This window comes from Salvia splendens, chromosome 2 (assembly GCF_004379255.2).
Source record: "Salvia splendens isolate huo1 chromosome 2, SspV2, whole genome shotgun sequence".
In the NCBI taxonomy this organism is placed as follows: Eukaryota; Viridiplantae; Streptophyta; class Magnoliopsida; order Lamiales; family Lamiaceae; genus Salvia; species Salvia splendens.
Genome location: NC_056033.1, coordinates 36649748 through 36671233, shown reverse-complemented (window position 1 = coordinate 36671233; position 21486 = coordinate 36649748). Strand labels below are relative to the sequence as shown.

At 40.9% G+C, this 21486-nt stretch overlaps 2 protein-coding genes and 1 pseudogene across 2 annotated transcripts; all 3 read left to right on the top strand.

Moving 5' to 3' along the window:
• Positions 1-4991: 4991 nt before the first annotated feature.
• LOC121792451 (BAG family molecular chaperone regulator 6-like) lies at positions 4992-9708 on the top strand. Its single transcript, XM_042190401.1, has 3 exons — positions 4992-5247; positions 5656-7476; positions 7870-9708. The coding sequence occupies exons 2-3, from the start codon at positions 5728-5730 to the stop codon at positions 9622-9624; spliced, it is 3504 nt and encodes a 1167-aa protein (XP_042046335.1). The 5' UTR covers positions 4992-5247; positions 5656-5727; the 3' UTR covers positions 9625-9708.
• Positions 9709-9846: 138 nt separating this feature from the next.
• LOC121792514 lies at positions 9847-11069 on the top strand. Its single transcript, XM_042190497.1, has one exon. It carries the CDS (start codon positions 10091-10093, stop codon positions 10868-10870), a length of 780 nt encoding a protein of 259 aa, XP_042046431.1. The 5' UTR covers positions 9847-10090; the 3' UTR covers positions 10871-11069.
• A 915-nt stretch (positions 11070-11984) lies between these two features.
• On the top strand, positions 11985-19917 carry LOC121792516 (annotated as a pseudogene).
• Positions 19918-21486: the final 1569 nt, after the last annotated feature.

The window sequence follows — 21486 nt, the reverse complement described above, 5'->3', positions numbered from 1 at the left end:
TCGGAATTGAGAGCACGAGCTTCCTTCCCGAAGAGAACGATAACAACAACGACGAGTTTCGAGAATTCGAGGGGGAGGGTTCGGAAAGCCCTAATTTGAAAGACCAGCACCAGAGCCCGATCAATTCATCGGAGAATGGGTTCCCTAAGGACGGAATGCGCGCAGCCAATTGTGAAATTGGAGAGGTTTAAGGATAGGCAGGAGGGAAGGGTGTCATGGTATAGCTTAGCGACGAAGCTAGTTGTAACATCCCAAAAATTTGTGATGTTTATTTAATAAGTTGATTTGAAATTTCAATTATGAAACTTTTGTTTCTATGCGATTAAGTGAATTATGTGAAATAATTGTCGTGGGTGATGTGGAATGAAGTGGTTGATATTTTTTTCTATATATTTTCCAATGTGGGGAAATAATTTAATAGGATCATGCATATATTTTTTCCGAGCCAATTCATTGGAATTTTCGGCCCTTCCTAATTTTTGGAAATAGTTGAATTAAGAGTTGAATTATTCCTTGTGGCTAATTAAGCCAATTTTCGGCCCCCCCTCTATTTTGTAGAGGAGATTATAATTGTTACCTAATTTATGGGAATCTTTTCCTATAAAGAAACTACAAAATTTAAATCCTATTCTATTTAATTGGGGATTTAAATAATATTCTTGTGCACACTCCATGGAATTTTCGGCCCCCTCATTATTTTTCTTACTTGGAGATTTAATTTATTTTGTTCCCTTGTTTATGGAATATTCATCGTTTTATTTCCTAAATTGTGAATCTATTTCTCTCCAAGTAAATACCAAATAAATTCCTTATTGAATTTCTAGCCATAATTTTCGAAATACTTGCCTTCCTTTTAATTGTGGGATTTTATTTATTGGCCTCTATTTTATTCCTCCACAATTAATTAATTAATTAATGGGATTAAACCTAGGACTATATATTCACCTAAACTAAACCCTAGCCCCCATCTCCCTCATAAATTTCGTGCCTCTCCTCTCCCTCTCCATATTCTCCCCAAAAATCCTCCATTCATCCTTGTTCTTGCATCCGTTGGAGTTTATTTTCAAGAGTCTCCGACGAATCGCCTCCATTCTTGTTTCTACCGTTCGTTTTCTTGATTCAAGAAGGTATAACTAAGTTTTCTTCTCATCTCCTTCATTGAAACTTTAATCTTGTATCCTACATGCATATAGAGGGTGTAGGATTGATAGATCGCAAAATTAATCGGTGGGAAAGTGTGATTGCATGAGAACTTTGATAGTTATGCGTTTTTGTTTAAGTTTATGTGAAGTTTGATTTGAATCTTTGGTGAATGATGTGGGTTTATATGCAAACATGATTATGAGGAACTTTTAAGCATGATTGTGTGTTATAAGTATGAAAAATTGGTATTTGTTTGATTGAAGAAGAAACCCTAAATTCGAAATTATGAGCCTGAAATCTGTGACGTTAGAACAGTGGCTTCTGATGTGTGATTGACCTATCAAACGATCGAATTTTGATATCAAATTTTTACTGAGTGAATTTCAAGGTGTTTTCTGTGTCTCGTGTAAATTTCAGCCCATTTGGTCGAAAAATGAAATTTTAATAAATTTTTGAAGTTGACTGCGCAATTCTGCCAGAAACTTGTGTTCTCGCCAAGAAAGTTTCGTATTCTGTTTGACCAACCAAATGACCTCCGTTTGATGTGATTCTTGAATTATATGAATATATGAAGTGCCTTCTGAGTCGTGTAAAAGTTTCAGCCTTTTTGGGCATTGGATGAATTTACGGTGAATTTTTCAAATGAACTGCGCAGTGCTGTCAGAAATTTTATGTTCCGACCAGAGAGTTTAATTATTGATTTGACTGACTAAACGACGTGATTTCAGTGTGAAAATTTGTCTAGATGAACTTGAATGTGTCTTCTGTGTTGTGATCAAAATTTAGCTTCATATGAGATCGGGTGAATTTTTAGTGATTTTTACAACGCGCAGTTCTGCCAGTTTTCTGCCTTGATAAAATGACACTTATTTTCAAGTTTAAAAGTATTATATGATGTTTGTATGTCCAAGGAACGTGCCTAATGATGTGATCACGTGTGATAAGTTGAAATATATTACGGTGTGTTTTTCCGTCTTTGTGACGAACGTTGGGTTGGGTTAATTGAGAAAAACGATGAGAGAGAAACGATAGGACATGCATAGTAGTATGATTTTTGTGGAAGGCTGACTTATGTTGTCGTTGACAAGGGTGATTGTGTATTTGTGAACTCGAGGAACGAGAGTTGCCATAAGTTGGATTGTGAATTGTTAAGCGAACGAGGTGGGCTTTCTTTTCAAATCTCTTTATTTTTCCGAAAATACTATGTGGTTTAACTTGTTATGTCATACTATGGTTTGTTTTGATTGAGATTGTGTGCATGATGCCTAGTTCGTCTGAGTTTACTCCGTTAGGCTATATGGCTGTGTTGTGAAACGAATTCGGGTCTGAGTAGGCAAACCCTATCAGGCTGTGTACACTGGTGGGATCGTGAGCCGTCCTTGCTAGTCGGCCGGTCTCGTGGGCGAATAGTGTGGCCACACTTTCGTCGCACATGGAATGATGATTGTGATTGATGGATTGTTGAGAAAGTGGGGAGATTATTTGACTGGCCAGTCTATGAAATGTTTTTGTGTTCTCGATGATATTTCTTTAGTACATATAAAACTCGAGATCACTGGTATGGATGACATAACCGTATAAATGTTTTCGGCATGAGCCCATTGAGTACAACAAGTACTCAGCCCTGCATATTTTTTTTCTTATGTGCAGGTTGAGCGGGATGTTGCGGAGGATGTTGAGTTGGTCTAAGAACTTAGGATGCGTTGTGTCGTCATACATAGGCGTTATCCTTGACTCTCTTTAAACCTTATTTCCGCTGCTATATTTTGAAAATATGTCTCAAGACTTAAATCTTTTTCGTACTGTGTTTGAGTATGTTTGGTCGTGTTAGGTTTTAAACGAGTGTTTACTTTGTTATCTGAAAATGGTATTCCCGTGAATTAAACTAAATGTTTTTCTTAGAAGATGATTGGGTTTTTAATAATTATTTCTCTTCGCTGCTTTCTTTTAAAGGTATTTATTATGAGTCATTTTTATTTAATAGAAAAGTTATAACTTTAAACTTCTTTAAACCAAAATGTTTCTCTTCCTTTAAGCTAATTTAGTTTTCATAAATGGTTATACTTGGTTAATGTTGTCCCTTGGTCGCGATCGTCGCGCTTGTTGTACCCCTAGTATGGGCGGTCGTGACACTAGTGGTTCAAACCGAAAAGAAGAAGAAAGAGTAATTTGGATTGTAGAATGTTTTTGGTGAAATGTGGAAGATGACACGTTCTTTTTTATTAATTTTTTAAGAAATATTGAAATTCTAATTCATTTGGGGTTAATATATTAATTTGGGCTCACTTATCTGCGTTGACCGTTAACTTTTAACGGTTCCGTCAAATTCAGACCAAATGTGACCCGTTTTTATTTGTGAGGAACCGAATAATTCAAAAGATAATGTTTTGGACCAAAATTAATAAATCGCAACATGTTATGGACCAAAATGGGCATTTAGTCATTTGAGAAATTGTTCCATTAACATTAATGTCAATTCACATCTTATTTTTGGTCGAGTATCGCCACAATTTGTCCTCATTGCTCGAAAAATTTGTTTAGCATTGCATAAAAAACTTCATCTTAACATGACCAATAATATAAATTGAACAACTCTTCTTGTACTCGACGCCATAGTTATTAGTAAAAAATTTCCTAAGAGCATCCACAATAGTAGACGTCCCGGCAGACGTCCGACCGGTGAGCAGGTCGTTCGTCCGGGACGTCCCTATTGGGGCGGACGAGCGTGCGAAGGACGAGTCAGACGGACGACCTCTCGTCCGTCGGATTTCTCAGTCGTCCGTCGTCTCGTCCGCTATTGTGGGTCCTCGACGAACGAGAGCATTTTTTTATTTTTTTTACTTTTGATTTTTTTTAATTTCAACTCTATATATCCGGCCTGTTCCACTCCATTTCATTTGCACTTCATATCATGCACAACGATCATCGAAAATGAAGGCCTACTAAACTTTGTTTAAATTGTTGTTTTTTTTTGTTGCATTGTAGTATTATTTTCTCTTCGAACTATGTATTTTTTTTATTTCACTATGTATTTTTTTTAATTATGTATGTTTTTTTATTTATATAAAATGTTCGCATTTTCTCCGTATTCGTGTTGAAATTTTAATTCCGTATTTAAATGTCGTATATAAAATGTGAAATTGTGTTGTTGGGATGTCCTAGTGCTTGTCCTAGTGCTAGTCCACTATTGTGCAGTGGAAAGTCCTAGTGATATGGCAGCGGAGTGGGAAGTCCTTATGATGTGGCAGAAAGTGTTTTTGGGAATTTCTAGTGCTAGTCCGTGGGGATGTCCTTGCTATTGTGGATGCCCTAAATTAAAAATTACTGAAAGTTAAAGCTATCAAATATAATCAAACCTTATTAAAGAATTAGTATAAATTAAGCAAGTTTATTTAGACCACCACACAAGGTGGTAATAGTTACACTGCGATAATACACTAGGCACGCGCATATATTTATGAACTCAAACATATGAACTCAAAACCTCTTACTAAAAATGTCTTGTGATTTTTTAGCTTATATATTCACGACTTTCATTAGTTATATGTAAAGTTCTACTACTACTACTACTACTCATTTTTCTAGTCATTTTTATTTTGAAGGACAAAGATAAACACACTCTATAAGATCTCGCAATTTATGCTAAACCATTTGAAAAGATGTGATGAAATAAAAAAATCCATTATCGCCTGTGGCTTGATCAAAAGTTGTAGCCAATAAACTCGCCATATGATCTATTCTTATAACTGAGGCCCAATCAACTGTCATCTTATTATAAACCCGCCAACATGGAATCGCCACTTCATTTCCTTCCAGCACCATTACACGTGGCAAGAAAAAAAAATAGAACACTCTCTAGACATTTCGACCCACTCCCGTTGTTGCGAGAAGCATCTCGAAATCCATCGAAATATCCAAACCATGGAAATTGCGAGTTATTTAAGCGTTTTGGATTTCCGTTTCCACAGCTCAAACAGAAATCAGCGTCCAGCCAAACAGAAATCTCGAGGTTCTAAACAAGTAATCAGTTCGATAGTCGTTTTTTGTGCCGGAAACTAAGTCATTGGGATCTGTGGATTGTTTGGAGAGATCGTTCTGCTAATCGTAAGTGATTTTACACCGCCTTCCTTTCGATTTTCTTCTGCTTTGTGCAATTGGTTGATGAAAAATTAGTTTAATTACTAATTGGTCGATAGTAGTATGATTTTGCACATTGATTGACATATTATTTGAAGCTTACGGATTAGTGCCCGAGTATGTGAACAAACTTTTGTGTGACTGATCTATTGCAAGTGATGTTATGCTTCAATCTTGTTTAAAAACCTCAAATGCACCTTTACCTCTACTTTGATTAGCTTAATACCATTATTTTGTTTACCGGAGTGATGTCATTTGGAATAGAAGGTAGTCGCCATTGGCACTGAATTAGCTAGTATTGTTGTGATCAATTGCTGATCACTACTGTCTACATCTTCATGTGCCTAACTTAATCAAGCATTATATGCTTTGCAGGAGATATCTGCTTTGTTCTGTACTTAGTCAACTGTTCATAACACAATCTACGGCTAGTTGGACTACTAGGCAATGGAACCTGTGTACATGAACATTCCACCCTATCCGCATCAGAATGGTCAAGTGTATTACAGGCCAAGCTGTTACCCTGGGACGGAAGCTCGGCTGCCGGTGAGCTACGAGAGCTGGCCTTGGGGAGGCAACTATGGCTATGCTCCCCCGGGGGCGTGCCACAACTGCTGCAACCATGCTTATATGCCGGCCCTTTGTGCATGGGGGTCTCCGTATTCTCATGTTCCTCCACATCAGTTCCCCGGGCATTATCCGTATAGTCCGGTTCCCTACATGCCTCCTCCATCTCACACTGTGATGCCCCATCCGAGATATGAATATGAAAAGAGTGTACCTATGGAGCATCATTGCTGTGGGTGTCACAATCATCCACCACATCAGAAGGAACAGAGGAACGTGAAGATTGAAGAGCAAGAACCTGAAAGGGAACCAAGGAAAAATGATTCTCTGGTTCCCTCACAATTCAAGAATTCACCTTACCCAATTGTGTGGCTTCCACCTGATCACAATGAGGGTGGGAAGGTGAAGAACACAGAGGTCAAGAAAGATACTTCTCTAGATTTGAAGGAGCATGATAATAGGAAACCTGGGGAACAGTTGCCGAATTCCTGGAATGGATGGCTCCCTTTCAATTCAAACAATGTGGTATCTTCGAAGGAACGGGGAGATGGGCGGGAGACTTCTCGCCAAGATGATGGAGAGCGAAAGTTCCAATTTCCGTTCTTCTGGATACCTTATAAGCCATATGATAAAGAACCAGAGAATCAGAAGTTGAAGGATGGCGATGCAAAACCGAGTTTGGAACCAGAGAAGGGTTCTGGTGGTGATCAGAACTTCCAAGTTGATGGAGGAAATATCGTTGCCCCTTGTACTTCAAGGGTGAAAGACATACCAGTGAAGGATGTTGAACAACATATCCGAAAAGAGAGTTCCCAAAACATGGAAAAAGAAGGGGACGCCTCTGTTAAAATTACAACTGGCAATGGTGAGAAGAGAGTTGATGAGGTTAAAAAGGTATCCCCTACAGAAGGTTCGAAGAAGAAGTCCCCGTCTCCGCCGAAATCATCCAAGCTACCACCTGTCTGCCTGAGAGTTGATCCCTTGCCAAGGAAAAAGTCTGCAAATGCAAAATCACGTTCTCCAAGTCCTCCTGGTGTCAAACAAAAGCTGGAGGTGAAGTCCAATGAAGCAGTTAAAGTTCGTCCTTCAGAGAAAGCTGAGGAAAGCACGGACAAGAAAACTATTGCAGTTGTTCATGGGAATACTTTGCTAGAGAAATCTACGAAGGTAACAACTGTTGAAACTCCTGTTCAGCCACCTGCTGAATCTCAGGATGATGTTTCAATGAAGCAAGCAGAGGAAAAACCAGAAGAGGAAACAGAACAGAACCATAGTGAAACTCATGCAGCTATAAAAGAGCAACCGGAGGATATCGTATCCACCGGAGGAGAGAAAGAAGAATCTTTCAGGGATGAGGAAGCAGGCGCAGGAAAGAAATGCAGTAAAAGAGAACTGTTGGAGGAGGAAGCAGCTGTCATTATTCAATCAGCATATCGCCGCTTTGATGTCGGAAGGTGGAAACCTATAGAGAAGTTGAGACAAATAGCCAAAGTGCGAGAGGAGATTGCCGATGTGAAGAGTCTCATTCAAAAAATGGAGTTAACTTCTGATATCCAAAGCCGTTCAAAGCAGAAGAATATTATTTCAGAAACAATAATGAGCCTTCTGCTAAGATTGGACACAATTCAGGTATGTCAACTCACCATTGAAAGTACACTTATGTTAACTCTATATTCGTTTTCACTCATGCTTGGATCTTTGGTAAAACATGTCTGATGGCACTTGTCTAATATGGCACTGCCTAGAACCTATCAACTCGATCTTTTTGCTAGAAAGTCAAGCTTTCCATGGTATCATTAGTTAACAAATTCCATTTGCTTAAATGCATTGTTGTTTTCTACTGGAAATTTTGTGTAATTTATTGTTGTTGTTTTTTCATCTCTTCCAACTTAGTATGGAAGCATCTCTTTCTCCTAAGCTATGTTTCATATAGCTTTACATTTGCACCTTCAGTTTCACTCCCGTTCATCATATTGTTTTTCTCTGGCAAGTGACGATTCTTGTTTTTGTTTTTTCTTCTAGGGACTGCATCCAATCATCAGGGAAGTCAGAAAATCTGTGGTGAAAGAACTTGTGAATCTTCAGGAGCAACTAGATACAATAATATGTGAAAAACCTGAAGATTCACACGGACAGGAGTCTGTGGTGAAGCATGATCAGGAAGATTCGTCGAGCAAAAGTATAGATGTCGTGTCATCTGAGGACAGTAATGAAATCAAGCTAGTAGATTCGCAGAGCCAGATTGAAGGGGGATCTGACCCAGAGAAGGCAGAATTTCTAGAGGTGAATCCAGTTACTGAAGCAGCAAATGTAATAACAGGGGCAGAGGTTGCAGAGAGCTGTGTTGATGAAGGTTCTAAGTCAGAACAAGACCCGACAACAAAAGATGGAGATGTAAAAAGCACAAATCCGATTGATGAAGCAGCAAGTGTCGAAAGGGGGGTAGAAGCTGCAGAAAGCCCTGTGGACGAAGGTGTTAAGTCAGCACGAGGCTCAGCAACAAAAGATGAAGAGGAAAACAGAAATGAAGTGCATGAGAATGAAGAAACCTCAATTGCTCAGGAGGATTGCGAGCCTGTCATTCTTAGGCAGGGTTGTGAACTCTCACCTCTGCTGGACGACTCCTCAGCCAGGGAGACAGATGTGGCACAAACTGAGGATCAGGACACGTTCAAAAGTGAAATGGCAGAGCTGCCCCAAGGAGTGGTTGATGACCTGTGCGCTGCAGAAGGCAAGAACCATTCAGCAGATTCAAGCAAAACTGAACTGGCCCGGCAGCCAGAGGCGGTACTCCATTCAGCAGATTCAGGCAAAGCTGATCAGCACCCGCGGCTAGAAGAAGGCACGAACCATTCAGTAGATTCAAGCAAAGCTGAACTGTCCCGGCAGCTAGTGGAGGTGCCCCATTCAGCAAATTCAAGCAAAGATGATCAGCACCTGCAGCTAGAAGTAGGCACAAACCATTCAGCCGATTCAAGCAACGCTGAACTGTTCCAGCAGCTAGACGAGGTGCTCCATTCAGCAGATTCAAGCAAAGCTGATCAGCACCTGCAGCTAGAAGAGGCACTTGCAGGGTCACATACTGTTGAGGAATCACATAGTGAAATTGTTAATGAAGAGAATCACCAGACTGAAACTGAGGAGGAAGCGGATCAAAAAATGGAAGATGCAGCATCAGAATCTAATGAGTGCACAGCTTCTGATGAAAGAGAAGTTTCAAGCAATGAAGAGCCTCAAGAAAACTCGCAGCTGCGTGATTCAACATCAGATGAGATGACCACCAGCCAGCTAGTCCAGGAAGTTAATATGGAGGAAAGAGGTTTCACGAATGAGGATGCAGTGAGCATGGCCGGAGTAGAAAGCACAACTGCAGCCAAATCTTGTGATGGAACAGCTGATGTCGAACAAGGTGCTGCTGATGCCAATCACTCTAGAGGTGTTTCGGAAATGGGAATATTAAGCAAAGAAGGTGAAGAATGCCACCCTCCGCTAGAAGATGTAGCTGAAGATGAGAATAGTGCTGCTGGAGATGACATGAGAGAGAACAGTAGAAAACTGATAGAGGAAAAGGAGCGGTTGCAAGAGATGGTGGCAAAACTGATAGAGACAGGGCAAGAACAGCTGATGGCCATTTCAAGTCTTTCTGGAAGAGTAAAGGAGTTGGAGAAGAAACTAAACAAGAAAAAGAAAGTCAGGGTGAAAAAGGCTAGAACTCCAAGATCATCACCGTGCATCACTAAATTTGATACCTCTTGGCAAGTAGGGGTGGCTGTGTAGTAGAAGTGTGTTTGGCTTTGCCAAGACTGTGTGTACTGTGTTGTTGTATCTTGTGCAATAAAATGTGTTATCGTTTGTGTTGAAGCCTCGTATACCTACTTTACCAGGCACGTGTACATGCTCTTTGTATAGGGAAATACAAGTGTGGATGAGTTTTGCGATGAATACATTTTTAAGATTCTTGATTGAACAAGATATATTGCTTAAGTATTATTGAAAAGTAACTACAATGGTCACAGTAATCGAATATCAAATTCTGTTACTCATAACGGCTATGAAGAATTCCAATTTGAATCCCTACATAACCAACTCCCAGGGCTACATTGGTCATTACACAAACTTTCCCCCGCCTTCATCCGCCACTTCACCACTCTCTCTTTCTCTCTCGCTCTAAGATTTCTTGAGTTAATTGTGTATATGCAAGTGAAATGATGCATCGATAGTAAGGGGAAAATCAAACGAAGAGATGGAGAATCAGATTCTGGAGATTAACCTGATCTCCGCCCAGGGTTTGAAGGCGCCGCCCTCTAACTTACGCAAGATGCAAACCTACGCCCTCACCTGGGTCAACTCGGCCGCCAAGCTCCGAACCCGAGTCGACTCACTCGGCGGCGAAAACCCTACCTGGAACGACAAGTTCCTTTTCCGCGTCTCCGACGAATTCGTCTCGTGCGACACCTCCGCCGTCTCCGTCGAGATATTCGCCGTCGGCTACATCAAGGATATCCTCATCGGCACTGTGCGATTCCTCCTCAGCACGTTCCTCACGCCGCGCGCCCCCGCGGCGGCCGAGAGCCCTACTAGAACCCCAGCCTTCACCGCCGTGCAGATCCGCCGCCCCTCCGGCAGATTCCTCGGCGTCCTCAACATCGCCGCCGCAGTATACTACTCCTCCGATTATCCGATTCTGGACAAGGTCCCGGCCGTCAGCTTTTGCGAATTGATGGAGAAGAAGGCGCGCAGGCTGCGGCGGCTCAGCCGCAGCGACTCGATGCGGAGCCAGCAGTCCTCCGGCGGAGAGTCGTGCGATTTCTCCGACGCCGATTCCACGACGTCGTCGTCCTCGTCGGCGTCGACGGCGCTGAAGGAGTGGAACTGTATCCGAGAATTGGCGGGAAAGATTAAGGGGGCGAAATCCAGCGGCGGTGGATTGCTGTGCGGGCTGATGGTGGCGAGGAAGATCCCATCCTGTCCGTCCAATCTTAATCTTGACACGTGGGAGGATAATCCTAAAGGGGGTCGGTGATCGACGGCCTGGATCGTTTCAAATATCGGTTAGACTTTAATTGCAGTAAATAGGTTTATTTTGAGTGATATTTTGTGAAGGAATAAAAAAAGAAACTTATGCGGCTATAAAGTGATGAAAGCGAGTTCATTGTTCAGTGATTTTCCCTCAATTGGTTGCAATTATCAGTTGGTTGAGTAATACATTTAGACTTCTTTTAGTCATAGATCAAGCTTATTTTTTTAAGCATTATTAGTATGTCTTCAAACCAAATGCTTCTCCCTCTATTAACTTTGCTGTTAGAGTAAACTTATCATCACTTAAATTTTATATATTCGGATGCATGAATTGTTGCTTTTCACTTGCCAGAACTAGCTATTGATTGTCGAGTAATTCTAAAACGAGAAAAATATTAGTATTTCGATAATGATACCAATTAGTGTTGTGGCCAACAAGTGATATTCATAATCATGTAAGAATTGGATTCCTTGCCTAAGTTGTACGGTAAATTAAAATATTTTATGTGCAAACAAATTACAGTGTCTTTGGTAGTCCATGTTTGGTCTGGTAAGACTGACTTTAAAGAGCATCGGTAATTAGCTAAAGAAGGGGTGGAGGCTGCCGTTGCCGTTGCCGTTGTCGTTGTCGTTGTCGTTGTCGTTGTCAAGGTTGAACAAATTTTGTGGGTTTTCTAGACAAACTAAACACTGAGAATGAGCAAATGTTGATAGACAATATTGTTTAACTGAAATATAAATTTGAAATTTGTTTACCGCAACTTTGTTGAGTTGGGAAAGATGAAGTTGCTAGACCCTTCAAAACCAATCTTTTTTCGTTAAATTTTCGCATGTAAATATAGATAAGTTGATTGTTATGTTGATTTGATTTGATCGGAAAATAATTGAATGGACCAGTTGAGAAATTCACACGATCTATAAAGTTGGTGGATTTTTTTCACCATTTTACAAATTGAATCGAACCAATAAGATGATATTTTAGTTGTAGCCATAGTCAAAACTTTTCAGATAAATGTCGTTAGACAACATTATTTGCCTTTTGATTATGTCAAAATTGACAATATTTAAGAAAGAATTTAACTCCGTCTCTGTTTATTCCATTAACAGCCTCTCTTCACTTGAACGTAAATGCAAATTCAAATAAGAGAGGACACCCTCCTCCTTCTCGTATCTCTCTCTGTAGCATTGTGTGAACACACACACACACATTTACATTAATTGGTATCAGTCCTCTTATTATCAGCTAAATCGACCCATTTCATGCCCTTTGCTTTCTCTTACTGTCACTCGATTTAGCCCCGTTTTCCCCTAAACGTCCAAATTTTGTATATTTTGGCCCTTCTTCGCGAGGAATCTAGACTATATCTACAATTCCGTGAGACCCATTGTGTGTTGTCGGTGAAAGTATAGTCTTTTATCATCTGGGATTGAAATTACCTTTGGTGCTTCTATGAGATCCTTTAGAGGTATGGACTACAAGTTTTTGGTGTTTCTTTCGACAGATTCATATTTTTATCGAGTTTTTTTTGGTGCACCATTGATAACGCAGCTTGGTAATTTTTCTGTTTTACCATGTTTATTAGATAATTAGGAGTAGTATAAATTAAGTTTCTTACAGTTCTGGTTTATAAATTGGGAAAATGCTTGCTTTTATTTGAACTCTTTGAAGCGGTAGGCGAAGTATGAATATTCTTTTCATTTGTTGGTCTTTTGAATTTGTGGCTTTTCAGGTTAAATACAACTAGTTATTTTGTTTTCTTTATAGGGTAGAGATTATTATGTGTTTATAGCTTCTTTTTTGGGAAAAATGTTTAAACATGTGGTTGCTTATTCTTCAAAATTTCAATTATCTCTAGTGCTGATAAACAAGGAAAAGAAATTGGTGTTCTATAAGTTCCAACTCTAGCCTTGTTCTCTTGGCAATGTGATAAGCATATTCTCTCTCTCTTGTGGTTCAAGGTGTATTTTTGTTCATGTTTTCTTGTTCAAATTCTTTTATCTGGATTTCCCTTTTTATGGCTACCTTCCAAATGTCTCCCACTCCGTAACTTTTCGAATTGGCCTCTTTCACTTAGCTAGCCTTATATCAGTGATGTTACTCTGAATTGTTAAGAATATGTAGCAATCTCAACTCAAACTCTATTTATAACTTCATAGCAGCTGTATGTATCTCTCATTGCATCTTTTAAGCTTCTCTCGAGGCTGTACAGTATGATTATGAATATATTGTTCTGGTATTTATCACTATCTAATAGTTTAAGCCTTTTAGTGTGTGCGCGATTGTTAGCGCTGAATGAGTGTTTCAATTTATAAAGGGTTTAGGGTATATCTCTTTGCATCTTTTGAGCCTCTATATATGGATGCAGTACGATGCGAATATGAACATCTTGTATTAATATTTATTACAATCTCTTAAAGATGGTAATCGAGAGAGGTGGAGAAAGATTGGTTAGTCATTTGATAGGAAGAAGTGTATAGAGAAATATTTCAATGTTTGTTTTCCATATCTTTCAAATGTTCATTCACCCTAGTATTTATAGGGTGAATGAGAACATTCTAGTACACCAATAAATGTAGTTGGTACTTTACAACACTTAGGAACTCTACACTACTTAATGTGGGCGGCATATTAATGTGGTCTTCTTTTCCAACACATGTCATCTTCTTTTCCAACACTCCCCCTCAAGTTGAGTAACGGTATCCCCGATACTTAACTTGCCAATGAATTCTTTGAATTTTGTAGGACTCAACGCCTTGGTGAGAATGTCTGCCAGTTGTTCCTCAGATCGGACAAATGGGAACTCAATAATTCCGCTTTCAAGTTTCTCTTTGATAAAGTGACGATCGACCTCCACATGTTTGGTCCTATCATGCTGTACGGGATTTTCTGAAATGCTAATTGCAGCTTTATTGTCACAGAAAAGTTGACTCCTCCGTGTCGGTGGGAATCCAATTTCTGTTAATAATCTTCGAAGCCAAAGTATCTCCATAAGACCGCTCCTGATCCCTCGGAATTCAGCTTCCGCACTTGACAAGGCAACCACTTTCTGCTTCTTACTCCTCCACGTGACTAAATTGCCCCCAACAAAGGTAAAATACCCTCCAGTTGATTTTCTATCGACTGGATTGCTTGCCCAATCTGCATCTGTGTACCCATCAATTTCCAAATCTTCCTTTTTCTCTAGGAATATCCCATAACTAGATGTTCCTTTTAAGTATCTCACAATTCTCGTGACAGCATCCATGTGATCTTCTTGAGGCTGATGCATGAATTGGCTCACAACTCCAACGGCATATGCGATGTCTGGCCTGGTATGAGAAAGGTAGATGAGTTTTCCTACTAGCCGTTGGTATCTTTCACGATCTGTAGGTTTAGCTCCATCTACAATTTTCAACCCATGGTTGGGTACCATTGGAGTTTCAGCAGGCTTGCAGTCAAGCATACCTATTTCGGTGAGCATGTCAAGTATATACTTCTTCTGCCTTAAGAAGATTCCGTGCTTGGATCTCAACACTTCGATCCCAAGGAAGTACTTCAAAGCTCCTAAGTCCTTCATTTCAAATTCTTTGAAGAGATTCTCTTTCAAATTCTGGATTTCTTCAATATCATCTCCTGTTATGATCATGTCATCAACATAAATAATCAAGCATGTCATTTTTCCATTCCTTTCTTTCAGAAATAGTGTGTGATCTGAATGGCTCTGTTTAAAGCCATGTTTGAACATTGCCTGACAAAATCTTCAGAACCATACTCTGGGTGATTGCTTTAACCCATAGAGGGTCTTTTTCAATCTGCATACCTGCCCTTTTCCAAATTCTTCGTACAGACCTGGTGGGACCTCCATATAGACTTCCTTGGTCTTCTCAAGTTCACCATGAAGAAAGGCATTTGTCACATCCAACTGGTATAATGGCCATTCTTTGCATGCAGCCACAGAAAGAAGAGTTCTTACTGTATTTAGTTTGGCCACCGGGGAGAACGTTTCCTCATAGTCTACTCCATACACTTGAGTGTATCCTTTAGCAACCAATCTTGCCTTGTATCTCTCGATTGAACCATCTGCACGTCGTTTTATGGTGAAGATCCACCGACAAGCTACTGGTTTCTTTCCCGGAGGTAGAGTACATATCTCCCATGTTTCATTCTTTTTCAGGGCATCAATCTCCTTCTTCTTGGCTTCCCTCCAGTGCTTGTGTTGCATTGCCATCTCGAAGGATTGTGGAATCTCTTCTTCTTCATAGAGAGCAGCTTCAAACGCTCTAGCCATTTCAGTAAGGTGTCCCTGGGTGAAATTTGCAACTGAGTACCTTGATTTTCGTCCTTTCCAGTCTGGAGAATATCGTCGAGGAGGAATGCCCCTCGTACTCCTGTGGGGTAATCTGCCATGTCCTGTCTCTTGTTCTGTAGGTGGCTCTTCTGTATCACTTATATTTTCCCTGCCACTGTTAGCAATTTCGGGCAGAGTACCAATGTTGGGATCAAAAGTTTTTACCTCGGGTCTCAAAGACTGGTTCGATAGTTTGGCTGGGTCCTGAGGCGACATGTTCTGTTCATGAGGAATTGGCGCTGTTGGACTCTCAATTATGATAGGATTTTCCTCCCCCTGAATGGTTTCTCCCCATAGAGGTAGCCAATTGAGTGCGTCACTATTCGGGTTACCTGGCTCACTCTCCCCCTGACCACTAGATTGGCTATAGAAATATTCACTTTCAACGAAGTCACAGTTCATAGTTACATACATGCGATCTGTTGATGGGTCATAACATCTATACCCTTTCTGATTTTTTCCATACCCCAAGAAAACACATTTGACAGCACATGGTGAGAATTTATTGCGATCATTTTTGGGTATGTGAGCAAAGACAGTGCAGCCAAAAACTTTGGGTTCAAGAATGAGAGAAGAGGGAATTGAGTGTTTGTTAGAGAATACCTCTAAAGGGGTTTTGAAGTTTAGGATTCCTGTGGGAAGACGATTTAGGAGGTAAACAGATGTGGCTATGGCTTCAGGCCAGAAGGTTTTAGGGATGTGGGATTCTATCAGAAGTGCACGGGTGATCTCCAAAATATACCGGTTTTTTCGCTCAGCCACCCCATTTTGTTCTGGCGTGTAGGCACATGTTGTTTGGTGAAGGAGACCTTTTTCGGTAAAGAAGGTTTTCATGCTAGAGTTCACATATTCTCTCCCATTATCAGATCTAAGGACTTGGATTTTGGTGTTGTACTGGGTTTGGACAAGGTTATAGAACTCAGTGAATTTTCCAAAGACTTCTGATTTTGATTTCAAAAAATAAATCCAAGTCATACGAGAAAAATCATCAACAAAAAGCAAAAAATATCGAAATCCTTGACCCCCGGTAACGGGCGCAGGGCCCCAAACATCAGAGTGAACTAAAGCAAAAGGAGTTTTTTCTCTAGTTTTGTTCAATTTGAAGGAATGTCTATGACTTTTAGCCAAAACACACGTTTCACAATTCAAAACATATGAAGAAGAAACTAATTTGGGAAAGAGTAAACGGAGATATCCTATAGATGGGTGCCCTAACCGACGGTGTAGGAGCCATATCTGTCTTTCATTCAGTCCACGACTTAGCAGTGCAGTACTATGTTGGGCGATCTCATCAACGTAGTACAGTCCATGTCGCTCAGTGCCACGCCCAACTATCGTTCCCGTCTTGATATCCTGTAACATGCAAAAACGAGGCTGCATTAGGAGTTTGCAGTTAAGTTCTTTCGTGACGTGACTCACAGACAATAATTTGTGGGACAAGGACGGAACATAAAGACAATTGGAGAGACGAAGGGTTGGTGATATATATATATAGTTCCTGCCCCTTCGACCTGTGCTAACTCCCCACTGGCTGTTTGGACAAAAGGTTTTTTTTGATTTGGATATATCTAAAAAATCGGATTTATCGAATGTCATTGTGTCAGTTGCACCACAATCAAAAATCCAATGGGAGTCTTTTGGTCCTATTTTTAAGGATGACGAATATGCCAGAGCTTGGACCAAGTTTGTATATGGTGTGGAAGGTGGAAATTCAAACTTTCGGGTGTGATTGTGCATTTTCCGAAAGTTAGGGAAATATTTGGAAATATTTGTGGGGTGGGGTGTTTTATAGGATTGATGTGGGATTGGGGGACTATTTTGCAAAAGGAGTGTTCTTCTCCTAAAAAACCCTAGCCGTCCCCCCCTTTCACTCTCCCGCTCCATTTCTGCTCCCACACCCGTCGACTCCCTCTCACGGTCGGCCTTCCCAGCCGAGATCGGAGACCGGTGGTCACCGGTCCCTCCTTCCCCCTCATTAATTTTACCTTCCATCCAGGTTTGAGTCGATGCAATTGATGCTTTGGCCACGTTGACTGGGTTTGCGCCGCCTCCGCCACCCCCTGGTGCTGCGCCGCTGTTAGGGTATTGTGGTGGTGGAGTGACGACGTTGCCGCCGCTGGATGAGGGATTGCCGAAGCCGCCGGTGCCTGTGGAGTTGCCGAAGCCGCCGCCTCCGCCGTTGACCGTGGGTTTGCCGAAGCCGCCCGCCGGTCCTCCGGTGTAGGTGGCTCGGTCTCCTCCGATCAGAATGGCGGCTGCTGCCCTTCCATTCCCGGTGCCACCTCGTTTTCCACTTTGGCGAGTTCTCTTCATCTCTTGCCACCATTCGGGGTATCCGTGGAGGTGGAAGCATGTATCCCGTGTGTGTTTTTTTCCTCCGCAGTGTGAGCAAATAAGCTTGTTTTTGTCTTCATCTTGTTTTCGATTTGGTGGGAATGGTGTGCAGATTTCCGGTGGGGTTTGCGCCGCTGGAGTTGGGCGGTTTCTGTGGAAAGCTCCTAGGCCGGCTGCGATTCCAGATGAGTATGGTTCGGGTTTGAGAACCTTCTCATTGACAGCTTCCCTTCTCACCATACCATATGCTCTCCGAACAGATGGTAACGGATCTGTATTTAGTATTTCCCGTCTGATCTTGTCGTATTTGTCGTCTAAAGCCCATATGAATTGGTAGAGTCGATGCCTCTGTGTATGTTTGTTGTACTTCTCGATGCTTTTGGGGCTTTCCATGGGATTAGGATCTCTTGCATCTATTGAGATCCATAGGTCCTGGAATTTATTCCAGAGGGATTCCAGGCTCATATCTCCTTGCTTAATTGTCATCGCCTGCCTGTGTAGATCATGTACTTGAAAGGGATCAGCTCCACTTCCATAGGTGATTGCCAGACCTTCCCATAGGTCTCGGGCTGTTTTATACTGTGAAACTTCATTCCTCAAACTGGATTCAATGTTGTTGATGATCCAATTGAAGCAACAATGATCCCGTTGTTGCCATATCGCGTAGCCGGGATCGTTGGCGGTGGGGGGTTCTGATCCTCCAGAAATGTGAGAAATCAGTCCCTTTCCACCTATAGCTCGTTCCATCAGATTTATCCAAAGGGGATAATTATCCCCATTGAGTTTGTCTTCTAAGCGGATTTCTCCCAAAGACTCCAGGTTTTGTGGTGACTGTTTTGGAGGGTTTTCTGGTTTGTTTCCGGTTTTATTCATGAACTTCATGAATTCGGCAAATTGTGCCGCAAAATCTGCCATAGTATCGGCAGAGTGTGGTTTGGTATTTTCTGTGTCAGAATCTGACATCTTTGGTTTTCGTTTTGCAGGGATAATGAAGGAAAGGCCGAGAAGGGTATGGGACTATGATGACATTGCTCTGAGTCCCCAAATAAAAATTTCCTGCTCTGATACCATCTTAAAGATGGTAATCGAGAGAGGTGGAGAAAGATTGGTTAGTCATTTGATAGGAAGAAGTGTATAGAGAAATATTTCAATGTTTGTTTTCCATATCTTTCAAATGTTCATTCACCCTAGTATTTATAGGGTGAATGAGAACATTCTAGTACACCAATAAATGTAGTTGGTACTTTACAACACTTAGGAACTCTACACTACTTAATGTGGGCGGCATATTAATGTGGTCTTCTTTTCCAACACATGTCATCTTCTTTTCCAACACAATCTAATGCAAGTCTTGTAATGTATGTGTGTCGATTGTTAGCCATGATGAGTACTTCTATTGCGATTTTATAGGATGTGTTTCTGTTGTAGGTTATCGGGTTCTTTCTCATGGAAGGAGAAACTTCATGGGCCAGTCATTGCTTCGATGACTTGACAAATGATGCTTTGCAGCTGGATTCGTTCTCAGAGCTCGACGATGAGACTGACAAAGATGTTTATGCAGTTACTTTGGATTTGATTTTGCCCAATGATCTGTTAGAAAGGATATTAGCCTATCTTCCGGGCCGGCTGCGTGTGTAAAAGGTGGCACGAGATAGTAAAATCGAAGAGGTTTTTGTGGAATAGTGCGCAAGCATTTAGCTCGATACCTTGGTACTTTATGTTCACTAGCTCATACGAACCGGCTGGCTGCGCCTATGATCCCATCCTTCGAAAGTGGTACAGCATCGACCTCCCCTGCATCGAGAAATCCAATTGGTTTGTCGCTTCATCGTGTGGCTTGGTATGCTTCATGGACAACGACAGTAGGAGCGAGCTCTACGTTTGCAACCCGATAACTAGAAGCTGCAAGTGGCTGGACGAGCCTCCGGGCCCCAAATTCTCTGATTACAACTCGCTGGCGGTCTCGGTTGACCGGACATCCGGCAGTTACAACGTTTCTGTCGTCCAATCTAAGCAAGTCCCGGAAGACTTCTTCCAGTGGACCTGTCCATCCATCTGTACGACTCGGAGGCCGCTCTGACGGAGTACGACTTTGGTGAAATAAAGCCAACATATCATTGTAGAGATTGATTGGCCCAGCATTGTGATTTGAGCAGTTAGAGATAACACCTCGGAATATAAAAATTACATCCTCCAATGACGGCTTTAGGGCACCCACAATGGGGCGCCCGATGGCACCCACTATGCGTGCCATCGTCTTCGGGCGCGGACGATGCCTCCATTGTGAGTGCTCGCCATAGGGCGCGCCCTATGCCCACGCCCTTAGCTTCAGGCGCGGAAGAAGCGCGGACAATGGCCTATCGTCCGCGGTGTCGGACACCATTGTGGGCTCGGCGGACGATAGGCCATCGTCAGTGCCATCGGGCACTATTGTGGGCTCGGCGGACGATGGCACACGTTTTTAAATTTTTTTTTCCAAATTTTGTCTATTTAAACCTCGTTTCTCATTCACTTGTTCATACGAACATCTCGCCTCTCTCATTTCTCACATTTCTACCTCTCTCACATATCAAAATGAACCACGACGACGACACTAGTTCTAGTTCCTCGGAGTCAGGTAGTCCGACCTCGGAAGCCTTAGATGCAGCCGTTGAAGAGGCCATGACGTAATGCAATAGTTATTTAAATATTCAAATAAAAGAAAATGCATAGGGCGCGCCTTATAGCGCCACACTGCAGGTGGAAGGGTAGAAGGATAAAAATGATGACTTTGCGGTGCATAGGGCGCGTCCCTAATTGCGCCCCGTTGCTAATGCTCTTAAGCTTGGAAATGTTTCCAAGTTGCCACAAAATGTTTTTCGAATCCCTCAAAAGCCTTAGGCACAACTAAATTATTAGTAATAGAATATTACAAAGAAGAAAAATAATCGAAACTAAATTAAGAAACCGAAGTAAATAAATCTAAATAAAAATCAAAACCAGTAAAATTAGATTGATATGTCCAAATATCAGTATCCAGAATTCTAACGCTTCAGATTTTATATTTAAAAGAAAATTACGAAACCAACCAAACTATCCAATACATTGAAAATTTAAAATTAAAATTCAAAATGAGTCAAATTGTCCAAAACTAAAATAACAAAATAACGTAACTTAACATTTTAGTTTTCATCCAAGTAGGTTTCGATTTTATGGAAACTAAAATTAGATAACCAATGGAACCAATCCGTAAAGTCAAATTTGAAAAGAAAAGGAGTCGAGCCACCCGAGAATCCTAAAAATATGGTGCAAACTCAGTTCGATTGTGTTTGATTATTTGAATTTCATATATTCCGCTCACTAGCAAATAAATTCTATATAAACTCGATTCAAAATGAATTAATTATATATTCTGCTCACCCCTAGTAAATAAATAAATTAAATGGTTTGTTTAAGATATGAAAGAGAAAAAGAGTTGAATTTACTTCTCTATAATTGTTGATCACTAGCGACCATGTGCAATAATCAATCATTCATTAATGTCTAAAGTGGGGAAATAATAAACTCAATCCAAACTCCAAAATGATATTAGGTGATTTAATGATAAAGAAACTCTATCAATAAATAATTCAATAATTACTATACATATCTACTTGTCTCATCAACCAACTCCACCATGGCCCAAACTCACTAGCATGCCAGTGCCTTGTGTTGGATGTTGTTATCATTCTTATATCAGCAAATAATTATTTATTTTTATAATTCCCCTTCATTATAAAACAGAAAAAAATGAATATAAAGGGAAATTTAATTTTTGTCAAGTTTTCCAAATCCTCGAGTCATGCAAGTGGAAGAAAGCTGCTGCGTCAATTCTATCAAAACCCCTTTGTATTTCATGTGTTTATATCAGCACTTGTAAATAAATTAAAAAATTCATGTAGATATATACTACATGATATGCATTCATAGAATATATACA

Bases quoted from the DNA above. Each gene is read 5' to 3' on its own strand.
- LOC121792451 (XM_042190401.1), top strand. From the start codon at position 5,728: ATGGAACCTGTGTACATGAACATTCCACCCTATCCGCATCAGAATGGT. The intron at 7,477-7,869 runs GTATGTCAACTC...TTTTTCTTCTAG, and splicing joins TAAGATTGGACACAATTCAG to GGACTGCATCCAATCATCAG.
- LOC121792514 (XM_042190497.1), top strand. From the start codon at position 10,091: ATGGAGAATCAGATTCTGGAGATTAACCTGATCTCCGCCCAGGGTTTG.